Source organism: Mesoplodon densirostris, chromosome 19 (genome assembly GCF_025265405.1).
Source record: "Mesoplodon densirostris isolate mMesDen1 chromosome 19, mMesDen1 primary haplotype, whole genome shotgun sequence".
In the NCBI taxonomy this organism is placed as follows: Eukaryota; Metazoa; Chordata; class Mammalia; order Artiodactyla; family Ziphiidae; genus Mesoplodon; species Mesoplodon densirostris.
In genome coordinates, this window is record NC_082679.1 from 12,342,032 (window position 1) to 12,356,101 (window position 14,070).

General features: G+C 53.4%; 2 protein-coding genes across 4 annotated transcripts; one reads left to right on the top strand and one right to left on the bottom strand.

The window, feature by feature from the left end:
- Nucleotides 1-163: 163 nt before the first annotated feature.
- Nucleotides 164-10,077, top strand: EXOSC5 (exosome component 5). 3 transcript variants are annotated; one of them, XM_060083921.1, is made up of 6 exons: nt 164-344; nt 3,959-4,072; nt 4,774-4,895; nt 5,916-6,056; nt 7,218-7,307; nt 9,739-10,077. In XM_060083921.1, exons 1-6 carry the CDS (start codon nt 182-184, stop codon nt 9,829-9,831), a joined length of 723 nt encoding a protein of 240 aa, XP_059939904.1. In that variant the 5' UTR covers nt 164-181; the 3' UTR covers nt 9,832-10,077. The 3 variants fall into 3 exon arrangements, with proteins under 3 accessions (XP_059939904.1, XP_059939902.1, XP_059939905.1); XM_060083919.1 differs by lacking the exon at nt 9,739-10,077 and adding an exon at nt 8,026-8,428; XM_060083922.1 differs by lacking the exon at nt 7,218-7,307.
- Nucleotides 10,078-10,982: 905 nt separating this feature from the next.
- Nucleotides 10,983-13,861, bottom strand: TMEM91 (transmembrane protein 91). Its single transcript, XM_060083488.1, has 3 exons — nt 13,652-13,861; nt 11,674-11,823; nt 10,983-11,141 (listed from the first exon to the last, which is right to left on the bottom strand). Exons 1-3 carry the CDS (start codon nt 13,859-13,861, stop codon nt 10,983-10,985), a joined length of 519 nt encoding a protein of 172 aa, XP_059939471.1.
- Nucleotides 13,862-14,070: the final 209 nt, after the last annotated feature.

The following is a 14,070-nucleotide window of genomic DNA, read 5'->3' on the forward strand; positions in this document are numbered from 1 at the left end:
CAATGGCTTTCCTGGACTTTCGAGGGGGGAGTAGGAGGGACCAAATTGTTAGTAAACGCGGAGCCACGTGCGGGAGCCGATCCTGGAAACACCCCCGACCCCGGGTCGGCGCGTGCGCACTAGGTACGCAGTCTGTACGCAAGCGCGCGCTTCTGGACGGAAGCGACAATCCCGGCTGCACATGGGCTCCGGGGCGATGGAGGGCGCGATGCAGACTGAGACTAAGATCCGCGCTGAGTCTGGAATAGAGTCCGGCCCTCGGGGTCCCGGTTGTAGCCTCCGGAACTTTGCCTGCGAACAGAATTTGTTGTCCCGGCCCGATGGCTCGGCCTCTTTCCTGCAAGGTAGGAACTCACCCAGGTCGTATTCGTTTTAGGGCGCGGTTACAGTGTACTGTGCTAGCTGGTAAATATTCCTCCTGGACTGGTGCATTTCTTGCCGAGGTGGATACTACTGCATACGTCAGTAGACATATACCTCTCTCTCCATACTAGCCGGGAGAAGGTATTTCCACTTTGGTAAGTACTCAGAATGAGAGAGGGGCAGACCTCCTCTTAAGAACGAATACTCCAGAATGGGGGAAATCTCCTTACCCGGGTGTCTCCCTTGACTAGGTTCCTCCCCCGCCTCCCACACACGCACCCTGCGTCCATACATCCCAGGGTGAGGCAAACCCCTTGGTTCGCATAAATACCCGGTAGACTGGCAAATCACCACTAGCGGTTTAATTACTCCCTGGACCCATGGCAGATCTTCTACCGAAGTGGATACTTATCAGATTGAGGGTGATGTCCCCAGCCCCACCCCACCCATTGGGTAAATATCCCTTTGACTGGGATACACAATTCTTCCTATATCCCTAAGATTGGGGCAGGTCTTACCTATTAGGTAAATATCCCCTTCCCCTAGCTAAATAATTCTCAGACTAGACTCACCTCCCTGACCCCGGGAAATATTCTTCTGGAGCCAGGCCTAAGGATCACCCCCATAAATGCTTCAGGCCCTGCCTTAGGGCGTTACCTCAGACCCAGGTACAGAACCTGTTTTCACTCATTCCTTCATTGAACACATGTATTTTTGCTAGCACTGAGAATACATGGATAAAAAATTTTTTTTAAATTCCTGCCCTAATGGAGTTTACATCCTAGTCAAAGAGACAGACAAAAGATAACTACGTAAAATATATAGTAAAATGCTGTGGAGAAAAATATAGTAGGGAAGAGGATTAGGGTGTGCCAGAGAGGGTTGCAGTCTTAATTAGGATGGTAAGGAAAGGCCTCACTGAGATGGTACCTTCTGAATAAAAACCTAAAGGTAAGGAAGCAAACCCTAAAGAGATCAAGAGGAAAGCTTACCAAGCATTGGGAACCACAGGGGTAAAGGCCCTGAGGCCAAAACTTGCCTGGTGAGGAATAGTCAGGGGACAAGTGTGGCTACAGCAGAGACAGGAGGCGGGAGGGAGGTAAGGAGGCCTGCCCGTCCTATAAGGCCTAGTGATTGAGAATGGAGCCATGTGACATGATCTGAATATATATTAACAGAATCTCTCTGGCTGCACTGTTGAGGTTAGAGGGGGAAAGGGGGAGGTAAGGGTGGCTCAGACCAGAGTGGGAGCGGTGCAGGTGGTGAGATTCTGAAGGTAAAACGGACAGATTTTGCAGATGGTTTGGTTTGGGGATATGAAAAAAAGAGTCAGGAATAACGTGAAAGTTTTTTTCCCAGATCAGCTGTGCTGGGAGAAGATGAGATAAGTTTGGAACATTAAATTTACAGTGCATAGTAGACATCCCCGTGGCAGTGTGGACTGGGCAGTCGGACGTACAAGTCTGGAATTTGGAATCCTTCGTCTATAAATGGTATTTCAAGCTACCGATTGGATGGGATCAGCGAGAAAATCAGTATAGATGGAGAAGAGAAGCGGTCCCAGGACTAAGCCCTGGGTCTTCTAGCTTGTGCAGAGCTAGGAGAAGACACTGAGAAGGAGCAGCTAGTAAGGTCGGAGGAAAACCAAGAGAGGGCGGTGACCTGGGGCCCAGAGAAGAACGTGTTTGAGCTGTAAGGGCCAACCAACTGCATTAGTCCTACTGAGAGGCTGTATCACGTGAGGATGGGCTAGACCTGTGGGTTGACAACTTGGACGTATGTCATTGGTGGTAGCGCAGTCAAGAGCTGTTCTGGTGGAGGGATGGGGTCAAGGAGGAAAAGAAAGAGTCAGCGAGTGGAGACAGCTTTTCAGGAGCTTTGCTGTAAGAGGATCAGAGAAATGGGGCAGGAGTTAGATGGATGTGGGGTCCAGAGGGGAGGAACTCTTGTGCTCACGTGAACCACAAACAGCTCATCTGTAGTAACAGGAAGGAAGGCCCCAGTGTGGCTCTAGTTCTGCTTGGATAATTCCCCCCTTCGGGTGCATTCTCCTGGAGCCAAGAGAATCCCCTCCATTGTGTGGCAGCTCCTCCCCGCCAACCCCAGGGGAATAAAGGCCTCTACCCGGGACCTCCCCAAGGCTTAGCTCTCTCGCTAAATGCAGATGCCTGGAGTTTCTTAGAGCTTAAGAAATACTGAGCCCCTTTTGTGTTCTAAAACCCCAAAGCCCAGGACCCTGGAGCAGGGTCCTTTGCAGACCTTCAAAAGTGTGTCCCACATGCTTCTGGCCTCAGAATCTCTGATGAGGTTAAAATGCAAAGCCTCGGGCTTCCCTGGTGGCGCAGTGGTTGAGAGTCCGCCTGCCGATGCAGGGGACACAGGTTCGTGCCCTGGTCCAGGAAGATCCCACATGCCGCGGAGCGGCTGGGCCCGTGAGCCATGGCCGCTGAGCCTGCGCGTCCAGAGCCTGTGCTCCGCAACGGGAGAGGCCACAACGGTGAGAGGCCAGCGTACGGCAAAAAAAAAAAATGCAAAGCCTCAGAACCTACCCACTCCGACTAAGGCTGGCCTTCTACAGTTTTGAATTAATTGCTGTGGTGATTCTGATTGCAGGCCAGTGTTTTGAAGCTTTGCTGGAGCTCCGTTTCTTCCCACTGCAGGTTGCAGGCCCAGCTACACAGTAGAATGGCCTGTGGAGCTCTGAGGCTGCTGGTGCCTGAGCCCCAGCCCCCAGCAATGGAATTAGGCTCTCTCGGGGAGGGACCTGGGCATCAGTATCTTTTAAAGCTACGCAGTGAGTCCATTGTGCAGCCAGGGTTGAGAACCACTGCGTCATTAGTGGTTATTTTTAACTGGAATAGAGTAGAAGATATCAGAGTATATCAAAGCAATAACGGTAAGAGTTGTTTTGTGAGGCTTTTGTTCCATTTTGGGTGAGTTTTAGGTCCTGCTCTAAAATGTATTTCTTATTGGGAGTTAGAGTCAGAAAAGTTTGCAAGCTGCTGCTGAGGTCCAGTCTCCTCATTCTGCAGATGGTGAAACTAAGGCCCAGAGAAGTGAGCAAAATCAGCTGAGGTTACAGAGCCAGGAGGAAATAAGCAGGTGTCAGGACCCACCCCCAGATATTTATCTCTTTCTCAGGTGTCCTGACTGCTGCACAGTTTCGGGATGTGAGCCAGAGGGAAGAGAGCTGGGCTAAGGGAAGCTTTGGATGGAGAAGTTGGGACCAGCAGCGGTAAGAGGGAGAAAGTTTAGCTCTCAGGAAGAACTTCCCATTAAAATTTATAATAATAGCTAAAGTCTTTTGGGCACTCAACACTTACAGGCACAGTCGCAAGTGGTTTTCTTTTTATCTCATGTAATCCTCACAGCTGTGAGGGAGGTACTGTAGTTATCCCCATTTTACAGATGAGGAAGTGGAGGCAGAGAAATGAAGCAAGTGCTCAAAGAATCACTACCAACAAATGGTGGGCCACAGTGAGGGTGATGTGGGCAACCCTGGCCACCTGGCTCAGGGCCCACAATGTTAAGTGCCAGGCGTTGGGCCCCAGAGGCAGGGAAGATTTGGGTGAGACCTCCCATGCTGTCTCCCCAGGGGATACCTCCGTCCTGGCAGGCGTGTACGGGCCAGCAGAGGTGAAAGTCAGCAAAGAGATCTTCAACAAGGCCACACTGGAGGTGACCCTGAGGCCGAAGATCGGTCTGCCTGGTAATTGGGCCTCTCACCCGGTGTCTCCCTTACCCCTCCCTCTCATCACCCCTCGGCTATTTCTTCCCTTTTTTTTTTTTTAATATTTATTTATTTTGGCTGTGCCGGGTCTTAGTTGCGGCATGCATGTGGGATCTAGTTCCCCGACCAGGGATCGAACCTGGGCCCCCTGCTTTGGGTGCGTGGAATCTTACCCACTGGACCACCAGGGAAGTCCCCTGCCCTCAGCTATATCTGTCTCTTTCTCCAACTCTCTGCTTCTGAGTCCCTGTTTCTGTCACTTTTCTCTCTTTCTCCCTGTCTCTCTCCATCTTCACTTTCCCCTCCTCTTTCCTGGCTCCATCTCTCCGCCTTTCCATTAACCTGTTTTTCCACTCTTTTACTCCGTCCCCCTCACTCCCCAGGGCTGGGCCCACTGGGATGGGAGTGGACAGCAGCACTGGACGTGGGAGCTCAAAGGTTCTCCTCCCCGGGAGGCTCCCTTGGTGGGTGCTGGAAGTGGCAGGGGTCGGGTGGGTGGCAGTCAGGCCCTGCCTCCTTCCCACTGGGACTCCTCTGTCGTCCATTCAGGGTCTTTCAGCAACCCGGACTGGGACTGCAGGCCCTTTTCCAGAGGGCTTGGGTGGGGCATATGGAGGAAGGTGAGCCAGATGGAAGGGAAGAGTCGTCTGACAACCCCACCCCACCCCTGATTTCCCCAGGCGTAGCGGAGAAGAGCCGGGAGCGGCTGATCAGAAACACTTGTGAAGCGGTGGTACTGGGAGCTCTGCACCCCCGCACCTCCATAACCGTGGTGCTGCAGGTCGTCAGCGATGCTGGCTCTGTATCCTTTCCCCCAGGCCACCTCCTCCAGGAAGTCCTCCAGAATCCAAAGCCTGTGCCAGTGACCTCAACTCTGACCCTGAGCTTGGATTTGAGGCTCAACACCAGGGGAGCCCTGAGCAGGTAGAACCTTAGGTTCAGCAGCTCAGCCTTGAAAGATCGCTGTGGTTTGGGTAGAGGTAGAGAAAGGTAGAGGCCAAGGACCAGAAATGGGCATTACTAGACGGCTTTGCAGGCATGGCCCTGCGTTGGGCAGACAGTTCACAGATGAGGGAAGAGGAGGACTGTTGCGAACCCATTTCACAGAGGGGAGGCAATGGAGGGTCAGTGGCAGAGGTGGGACTGACTGATAGTGAAGCTGGGCCCTGGGGAGGAAAGACTTGAGCAAACTGAGGTGGCGCCACCTGTCTGACTCAGGCCTGTGCTCACCTTGCACTATGCCAGGGCCACACCTCTCCCCTGCGCTGTGGGCTCCCTGAGGACACCGACCCCTCCCTCTGTCACCCTGCCCGTCTATCGCCTGGTAGCACCGCATGCTCTAGATACCCCAGCTCCAGGCCTGGCTCTGCCACTGCCTCCTTGTGTGATCTTGGAAGGCTTCTGCCCTCCGTTTCCCTGAAGGTGCATATCTGTCGAATATCATTATGATCCCTGCTTGAGGCTCAGAGGGAATACATAACTTGCTCAAGGTCACACAGCTTAGAGGTGGCAAATTCAGGTCTGGAACCCAAGGATACTTGATCCCAGAACTACTCTGCCTTTCTGTGATCAATTAGTGATGTCTGCTCCAGGCACTGGCAGGGTGAATGGAGGTATGGATATGTTCTGCTGACCAGCCCTCCAGTAGAAACTCTTAACCTGGGAATTCCCCAGTGGTCCAGTGGTTAGGACTCTGCTCTCTCACTACTGAGGGCCTGGGTTCAATCCCCGGTTGGGGAACTAAGATCCCACAAGCTTCACAGTGCGGCCAAAAAAAAGGAAGAAAAAAAAGAAACTCTTAACCACTGCCTGTGGCACTCAGCTCCTGGCCTGTTGCCTGAATGCCGCCTGCATGGCACTGGTGGACGCAGGTGTGCCCATGCGGGCCCTCTTCTGTGGGGTCACCTGTGCTCTGGACTCTGATGGGACCCTCCTGCTGGACCCCACAGCCAAGCAAGAAAAGGTAGGTATGAAGGGGGGGGTGGTCAAAGGCCTTGGGTAGACACTCCTCCTCTCCTCCTCTAGGCCTCACTTCTCCAAAACAGTTGGCTTGTACCACCTCAGTCTCAGCTGGCAAGCTCTGCCCTGTTCATCTTGGCAAGTGCTGGAAACCCAGCTCTAACCTGCTGAAGCAAAAAGGGAACTGATTTTAAGAGGTTCAAAAACAAAAGCAGGGCTTCCCTGGTGGCACAGTGGTTGAGAGTCCGCCTGCCAATGCAGGGGACGCGGGTTTGTGCCCCGGTCTGGGAGGATCCCACGTGCCGCGGAGCGGCTGGGCCCGTGAGCCATGGCCGCTGAGCCTGTGCGTCCGGGGCCTGTGCTCCGCAACAGGAGAGGCCACAACAGTGAGAGGCCCGCGTACCGCAAAAAAAAAAAAAAAAAAAAAAGCAAAGGAGGAAAGAGTTTTTTCTTCATTGGCTCAAGATCACAGTGTGCTAGGGTTCTGGTTATTCCCAGTTATCTGCTCAGGACTGTAACAGTCACATCCAGTTGGGAAAGCAGAAACCCCTTGGGGGATTTCAGACAGAATTTAATGCAGGGAACTAGCTATAACCATATTGGAAGAGCTGAAGGAGCAAAGGGGAAGAAGAGAGGACACCCAGAGATGAGAAGCCGGAAGCCAGCTCCTGCTCTGTACTGGTGGAGACACTGGTGCAGTCAGATCTAGATGCACAGAGATGGTCTGGCTTTGCCCTGGCTGCTGAAGTCCAGAACCCACCCCATCTCCATGCCTCCTGTGGCAGGTGATATACCCCAAACTCCTGCTGCAATCCTCCCTCCCAGTCTCCCACCAGATTCCTGGTAGAACCTAACTGGCAGGGGAATCTGGGAAATGTAGTTTGCTGGCTTCCAGCCCCAGGGGTACAGAGCGCTGCAGGGAGATGGGAGGCACCGGGGAACGACCGGCACTGTGGCTGCTGCCCCTGTGGCGCAGGATACTGTGCTCGGAAGCCCCTGTCAGAACCATGTGGTGGAATTTGGCATGGGTAGCGATTACTCAAGGAAGCAGGGAACGGGTGGTATGTAGACCAAAAATTTTAAAAATACACTTTTTTGGGGACCAGCTAAGAATGTGTCTGAAGAGAGAGTCCCAGGTCCCCCACCTTGTACCCCTCATCCCTAGGAGGCCCGGGCAGTCCTGACCTTTGCACTTGACAGCGTGGAACAGAAACTGCTGATGTCCACCACCAAGGGGCTCTACTCTGATGCTGAGGTACCACTGTGCAATTGGGGGTGAATGCCAGATCCTTCCCACCCACCTGACATGAGGTCCTGTCCCAATCCTAGGAAGCTTAAGGAGGGCCCCGTCCTTGCATCCCTTCTGTAAATAGGAGTTTTCAAACTTTGTAGCCATAGAAACCTTTGTGGGCATTTTAAAGGGAAGACCAATTTATGAGAAGAGGGGCACAGGTTGAAATCAAGAGATGGGGGCACCTGGAGGCCTCCCAGCTTCCAGCTCAGAGCTGTGCACCCCGGAACTCGGGGTGTCTGAAAAACAGAGTTGGGCACCTGTTGGGCCAAATGGTCTCCAAGAATATTTCCCACCTGGCCCTCCTGTGAATCCAGGTATACAAGGCAGTAAAGATTTGGGGTCTCAGGTTCCATGGCTTTTAAGACTATTTGGAGTCACAGGGCCTGTGGCTCTAAAATTCCAATCTGGCCCCGGAACTCAACAAGGTTGGGGTCACGTCCAGGGGTCAGGATGCCTGATGCCTTTGGTCTGAGGGCCTGGAGCTGCTGGAACCTGACCCCTGAGGCCTTCCCCTTGAAGGAGCCCATGAAGTGGGGAAGAAGGAAATGCACAGGGAGTAATCCCCGCTCCACCTGCCTCCCCTTGGGGGGCGGGGCTCCCGGTGAACAGGGAGGTGGGGCCCGTCAGGCCGTGTGGGTGCAGGCCTGGGCCCGCAGCACTGAGCCCCCTCCCTTCCCAGCTCCAGCAGTGCCTGGCTGCAGCCCAGGCTGCCTCCCAGCACGTCTTCCGCTTCTACCGGGAATCTCTGCAGAGGCGTTACTCGAAGAGCTGAGGCACGCTGGGGCAAGGTGCCCCTCCCACCACCTCCAGCGTCAAATGAACTGGTAGCCCAGCCCTGCTGAGAAAGTGGCTATAGCCAGCCCCTGGGCCCGGGGGGCACAGACCCCACCCCACCCCAGGAAAACGCTAGTAGGATGGTTCATTTATTGACTGAATCTACTCATTCTGACAGCCCAGTGAAGTGGGACTGCTGTTAGAGTGTGCAGGCCCTGCTGGGTGCTGAGGCCTCAGCAGTGAAGGAGGCCCACATCCCAGGTTCGAGGAGCAGTGACGTGATAGACAAATAAAATTGGTGTTTTTTGGATGGTGGATGCTATTTAAAAACAAACGGAAGACGGGTTTAGGTGAGTCGGGGGGAGGGCAGATTTAATACATCAGTCGGGGACACCTCCGTGGAGAGGGGAACATCTGAGGGAAGCCCAGGAGGAGGCCAGGGACAAACTCAGGGACTCATGGACATGTAGGGGGAGGACCCCCTGGCAGAGACGGGCAGAGGTTCAAGGACCAGCAAGGTGGCCAGTGTGGCTGGAGCAGAGGGCTAAGGAGAGTAAAGGAGGTGGTCAGGGAGGCAGTGGGCTTCGTGGGCTTCGTGGGCCTCGGAGGGGAATCTGGCTCTGAATGCTGCTTTTACCCACCCGACAACCCTGTGAGGTGTGGCTGTTGTTACAGTCTCTGTTTTAAGGTAAGGAAACAAGGGACTTCCCTGGTGGTGCAGTGGTTACGGATCTGCCTGCCAGTGCAGGGGACACGGGTTCGAGCCCTGGTCCGGGAAGATCCCACATGCCAAGGAGCACTTAAGCCTGTGCATCACAACTACTGAACCTGTGCTCTAGAGCCCTCGAGCCACAACTCCTGAGCCCACGTGCCACAGCTGCTGAGCCCATGTGCCTAGAACCCGTGCTCCACGACAAGAGTAGCCCCCACTCGCTGCAACTAGAGAGAGCCTGCGTGCAGTAACGAAGACCCAACGCAGCCAAAAAAATAAATAAAATTCAAGGAAGAGGGCTTCCCTGGTGGCGCAGTGGTTGAGAGTCCGCCTGCTGATGCAGGGGACACGGGTTTGTGCCCCGGTCTGGGAAGATCCCACATGCCGCGGAGTGGCTGGGCCCATGAGCCATGACCGGCTGGGCCTGTGTGTCCGGCTCCGCGGCTGGGGAGGCCACGGCAGTGAGAGGCCCGTGTACCGCAAAAAAAAAAAAAAAAAAAGAATAAGGTAAGGGAACAAGCTCAGAAGCCAGTTAACCGCCAGAGGTCACCAGCTAGTTAAGTGGTGGAGCACGGGCCCCACTCAAGAGTCCAGACCCAGGGACTTCCCTGGCCATCCAGCAGTTAAGACTCCACGCGTTCACTGCAGGGGGCACGGCTTCAATCCCTAGTTGGGGATCTCACGTGCCACGTGGTGTGGCCAAAAAAAATGTCCAGACCCAGAGCCCTCACTATGCAGACAAACACTGGAGGTGCCAGCGCATTCTGGACCTCGGGTCCCTGTCTGTGAAAGGAAGTGGCCAAGGCCTGTTGGTTCTCTCTCAGGGGTGATAGCACCCCCTAAGGGGCTTTTGGAAATGGATGTATTTTCAGTTCTGATTTGACTAATCCCCACCCTCACATGCAGGGGGCAGGAGCCAAGATGACGCATCCAGCGAGGAATAACGTTCCCACAGGTGGGCCACATGGCTGCCAGATCCTGTCTGCCACTGACGTTTAGGGTTTTATGACACATCCGGGGGCCCACTGCTGCACACTTCACATGCTTAAACTGGCCCACACGGTGCCCACAATTGCCCCTTTGAGCAGGTGTCATTTTCATCCCCAGTAAACAAGAAGGAAATGCATAAATATCTTTAGCTTGAAATTACACTCCGTGAAGACGCGCAGGAGAGCACAAACAAGGAATAGTGTTTTCTTCTAAGAAGCAAGATTAAATGGCATTAAGTGGAATGAAAAAACTAAACCACTCTCACTTTATTACTTGGTAATATCAGGCTCCATTTAATGTACCTCTGATAAGCTCAGAACAGGGCTATTTTGCCTGCCAGTGTCAGCACTTTGAGGCCTGAAGGCCCCATCCTTCCCAGTCTCTGCCTATGTGATGGGGCTGCCTCCTAGCCCGGGTGGGCCAATGAGAGGGTGCCTGGGGAAGAGGATCTTTGGGGTACCAGAGCTGCCTGCTCCATTCTCCTCCCCCACGAGGTGGAGCCTGTGCAGTGAAGCCAAGAGATGGGGAGACCAGACTCTTATCTGAGGCCCTCAATCCAGTTCTCCCTCAGCTTCCCGTTTGTCGTATAAGGCAGTCTAAGTTGGATTTCTGCCACTTGCTGGCGAGGGGGCTCTGGGGGAGGTTGCTGTTTACACTGTATGACTCTTTAGTTTTCAGAGCTGCTCCAGGTGTGGGAGAAATTAGTCCCATTTTGCAGATGAGGAAAAGTGAGGCTCAGAAGGTACGTGGGCAGAGGTTACACAGTGAACTTGGAGGAGGAAGGCCTTGGAACCTTGCTTTCTCTAATTCTCTACCTATCACCCACGTTGTGAAGAGAATATTCTGCAATTTGGAAGCCCTCTGAGCTTCCTCGGATTCCCTCTTCTCTGGCTCTGAGGTGTCCGGAAGCACCCCGGGGGGCAGCCTGTCACTCCGGCCCGTCCCTTCCGCCTTCCCACACAGACAGAGGTTTGGCGGCAGGAGTGTCTGGTGTTTAATCGCTGTTTGCGGCCTCCAGGAAGGGGGGTGGGGGGGAGGGGGAGAACCGACTCCCTCCCCGTTTCTGGGCGCTGCCGCCTCATCCACCTGGATTCTCCACTCTGACCGCGGACGCGCTGGGCGGGCGGCCCGTGGGTTCACAGTGGGGACCGCAGGGGCAACTAGGGCGGGTCCCGGGAGGCGAGGTAAGCGGCCAGGCTCACCAGGGCGGCCGCGTACGTGCACACGCCCAGCCCGACAGCCAGGACCCCCAGCAGGAAGGCGCGGCGGGAGGCGGCCCTTGCCCCCTGGACGTCCCCCTCGGCCCAAGCCTTGTTGGTCTGTGGAGGCGTTGGGCAGCGGTGACTCAGGTATCCCCTCATCCCACCCTGCTTCCCGCAGCCCGACCCCTCCCCCACCCAATACACCCATGTATTCATATGTTCCAAAAACAGGGAGCAGCTACTGTGGGTCAGGCACAGTTGGGCACTGGGGATACTGGGTGATTAATAAAAATATGCATATATTACTATATGCCACAGTTCTAACTCGCTGAGCCTCACAATGACCCTGAGGCAGGAATTATTCATTCCCATTGTACAGATGAGGAAAATGAGGCACCGGGAGTTTAAGTGGCTTGCCCACAACCTTACCAGAGGGTGGCAGGCCTAGGATTGGAGCTCAGGTTCTTAACCACCACTCTGGGCTGCCCTCTGTGAAAAATGCCTCATTTTACCCCTGAATGTTTCTATGTAAGTCCTTTTCTCCATCACTTTTTTTCCCCCAAGCATGCCTCCTCTTTTTTTTCTTTTCTTTCGAGTGCATTTTTCTCTTCTATATCCAACCCCCTCCCAGCTCCACCCACAGACTGACCTTCTGGGCCAGGCAGAAGGTGGCAATGCCCACAGGCCAGAAACAGCACAGCATGGAGAAGACAGCCAAGCCAAGGTGGTCGTGGGGTAGGAGTGGGGAGAGAAGGCCGCCCCCATCCCAGTCCGAGTCACTGTCACTGGATGACACATCCTATGGGCAGGAGACAGTCTTAAGTGGTCATCTCCACCCATCTTCCTTGCCCCACTGCTCCACTCCCCATGCCCCCAAAGACACCAAGAGAGAAAAATGTTCCAAGAGGTAGGCTCTTGACTTGCCCACATCCTGGATCCCTCTGACGGGAAGCTCTGGACCCTGTCTCCAGGGAAAAGCCTCACCCACACTCAAAAGCTTTGAGTTCAATTTCAAGTTCACAGGTCCACACATGGATACTACAGCTGCTTATAAGCTCTTGAGTTAAAAACCGCTGAAGTGACGACAGAAACCAATGGGGACTGGAACCTGCAAAAGGATGGCGATTAGGGGAGCCAGCTCTGGTGGCCTAAATTACTAGGACAAACCTGCCTGCTGAAACTACAGGTTCTAAGTTAAAAATACATTTTTAAAAATCTTGCATCAAATAGCTCACAAGACTTTAAGGAGTTACTGTAAAGCCAAAACTGAAGTGAAAATCAAGGTTAATTTAACAGGTCAAAGGAACAGAGAAGGCCCCTTCTGCCCTGCAGGCATTTATCAATCCCTGAATGAGAAATTAAGCTTTCATTCAGACCTTGAACTAGATTAAAAATGATCTTTAACTGGTAGTACCCCCAGACAGCTGACAAAAGCAAACCAAATCCTCTCCTGAGGAAGGTACTTTCATTCTAGGCCTCAAAACAATTTTCCAAATACAGTGACCAGCATGCAGTCAAAGATAACCAGGCAGACAGGAACCGTGGAGGAGAACTAGCAGAAATAATAAGGCCCTCAAAGTCTTCAAATAATGGGATTCTTTGACACAAACCATGTCAAAGCGAAGCTTACTGCCACAGTGTGGCAGACTGTGTTTCCAAAAATGGCCACACCCATCTCTTCCCTCCCACATGCTCTTCTTACTGTGTGACTGATAATCTTCTCATCAGGGGTGAGGTCTATGTCCACTTTCCTTGAGTCTGGGCAGGCTATGATTCATTTGTAATTGATAGAATGTGGTGGAAGTAATGCAACACGACTTGCAAGCGTTAAGTCAGAAAAGGTGAGGCAGCTTCTGCTTTGCTGAAACACTCCTGCTGGAGGCTGGAGGCACATAAGGAGTCTGGCTGCCCTGAAGGCGCCATGCTGTAAGCCCAAACCAGCCCACATGGGGAGACTCCTGCAGAAGCCCTGAGACTACATTAAGAGAGAGTTAGTCAACCAGACCCCAGCTGCTTCAGACCCTGACTGTTCCAGCTCTAGCCACTGGCTGACCGCAACCTCATGAAAGACCCTGAGGCAGAACCACCCAAGTCCTTCCCAAGTTCCCAACCCATGGAAACCATGAGCCATGATAATGATTGTTGTTTTAAGCTACTAAGCTTTGGGGTGATTTCTTATATGGCAATAGCAACTGGAAAACCATGTTTAGCAAATAAAAGACAAGCTTGACAATATGCACAAGGAATAAGAAATTATAAAAAATGACATTAATTGGAAAAAAGAGAGAGAGAGACCAGGGCAAACAGAGGCACAGAGATGCATCGGCTTTGGAAAGAGATGGACTGATAGAGAACAGGGGGGTCAGAAATCAGAGGGAAAACAGACACAAAGGGAACAAAGATGAGAGATGAATCTGGAGAGGAAAAGGTAAAGAAGCCAGGGGGGATGGAGAACAGGAAAAACCACACCTGGAAGGCCACGCGCAGTTGCGAAGTGAGACTCAAGGCCAGCAGCTGGCAGCTGGAGTTGGCCAGCAGCCTGCCAGATGTTGGCCACAGCTGCATTCACCTCCAGCCCCCTCCCCCAGCTCCCACTAAGTAGCCTACATTAGTGGTCCTGCTCCTACCTCAAGGTCGGGGAGCCCTGGCTCCCCCAGTACAGCACTCACAGAAGGAAGAGATGGTGGCAGGAACTGCCAACCCCTCAGTGATTCTGCAAAGGCTGTCTCTCGAAAGGGAGGCCCTGGCTCAGGCTCGCCAGGCTTCTGGACAGGGGGCTCACCGCCTACACCCACCAGCAGAGGCTGTTGGAGCTCTGGAAGACTGGGGTTGTCCATGGCTCGGGAGAGGCTCCCAGAGGGGCTTCCTGGGAGTAGGGGAAAGAAAAAGACGAGTTGTAAAAGTCTCACTTTTATCCTTCCCCTGACTCCTGGCTTTGGAGAGACTCCAGGCAGAGACTAGGTAGCTGAACCATCCTCAGACCCATTTTACAGATAGTAAAACCGAGGCCCAGAGAGTAACAGAGGTTGGTCCAAGTTGTGAAGAG

Coding starts and splice junctions, on each gene's coding strand:
- EXOSC5 (XM_060083921.1), top strand. CDS start 182: ATGGGCTCCGGGGCGATGGAGGGCGCGATGCAGACTGAGACTAAGATC. Junction 345..3,958: donor CTCGGCCTCTTTCCTGCAAG/GTAGGAACTCAC, acceptor CTGTCTCCCCAG/GGGATACCTCCGTCCTGGCA. Junction 4,073..4,773: donor GCCGAAGATCGGTCTGCCTG/GTAATTGGGCCT, acceptor TGATTTCCCCAG/GCGTAGCGGAGAAGAGCCGG.
- TMEM91 (XM_060083488.1), bottom strand. CDS start 13,861: ATGGACAACCCCAGTCTTCCAGAGCTCCAACAGCCTCTGCTGGTGGGT. Junction 11,824..13,651: donor CAGGGCTCCCCGACCTTGAG/GTAGGAGCAGGA, acceptor TCCTGCCCATAG/GATGTGTCATCCAGTGACAG. Junction 11,142..11,673: donor CCTTCTGCCTGGCCCAGAAG/GTCAGTCTGTGG, acceptor ACGCCTCCACAG/ACCAACAAGGCTTGGGCCGA.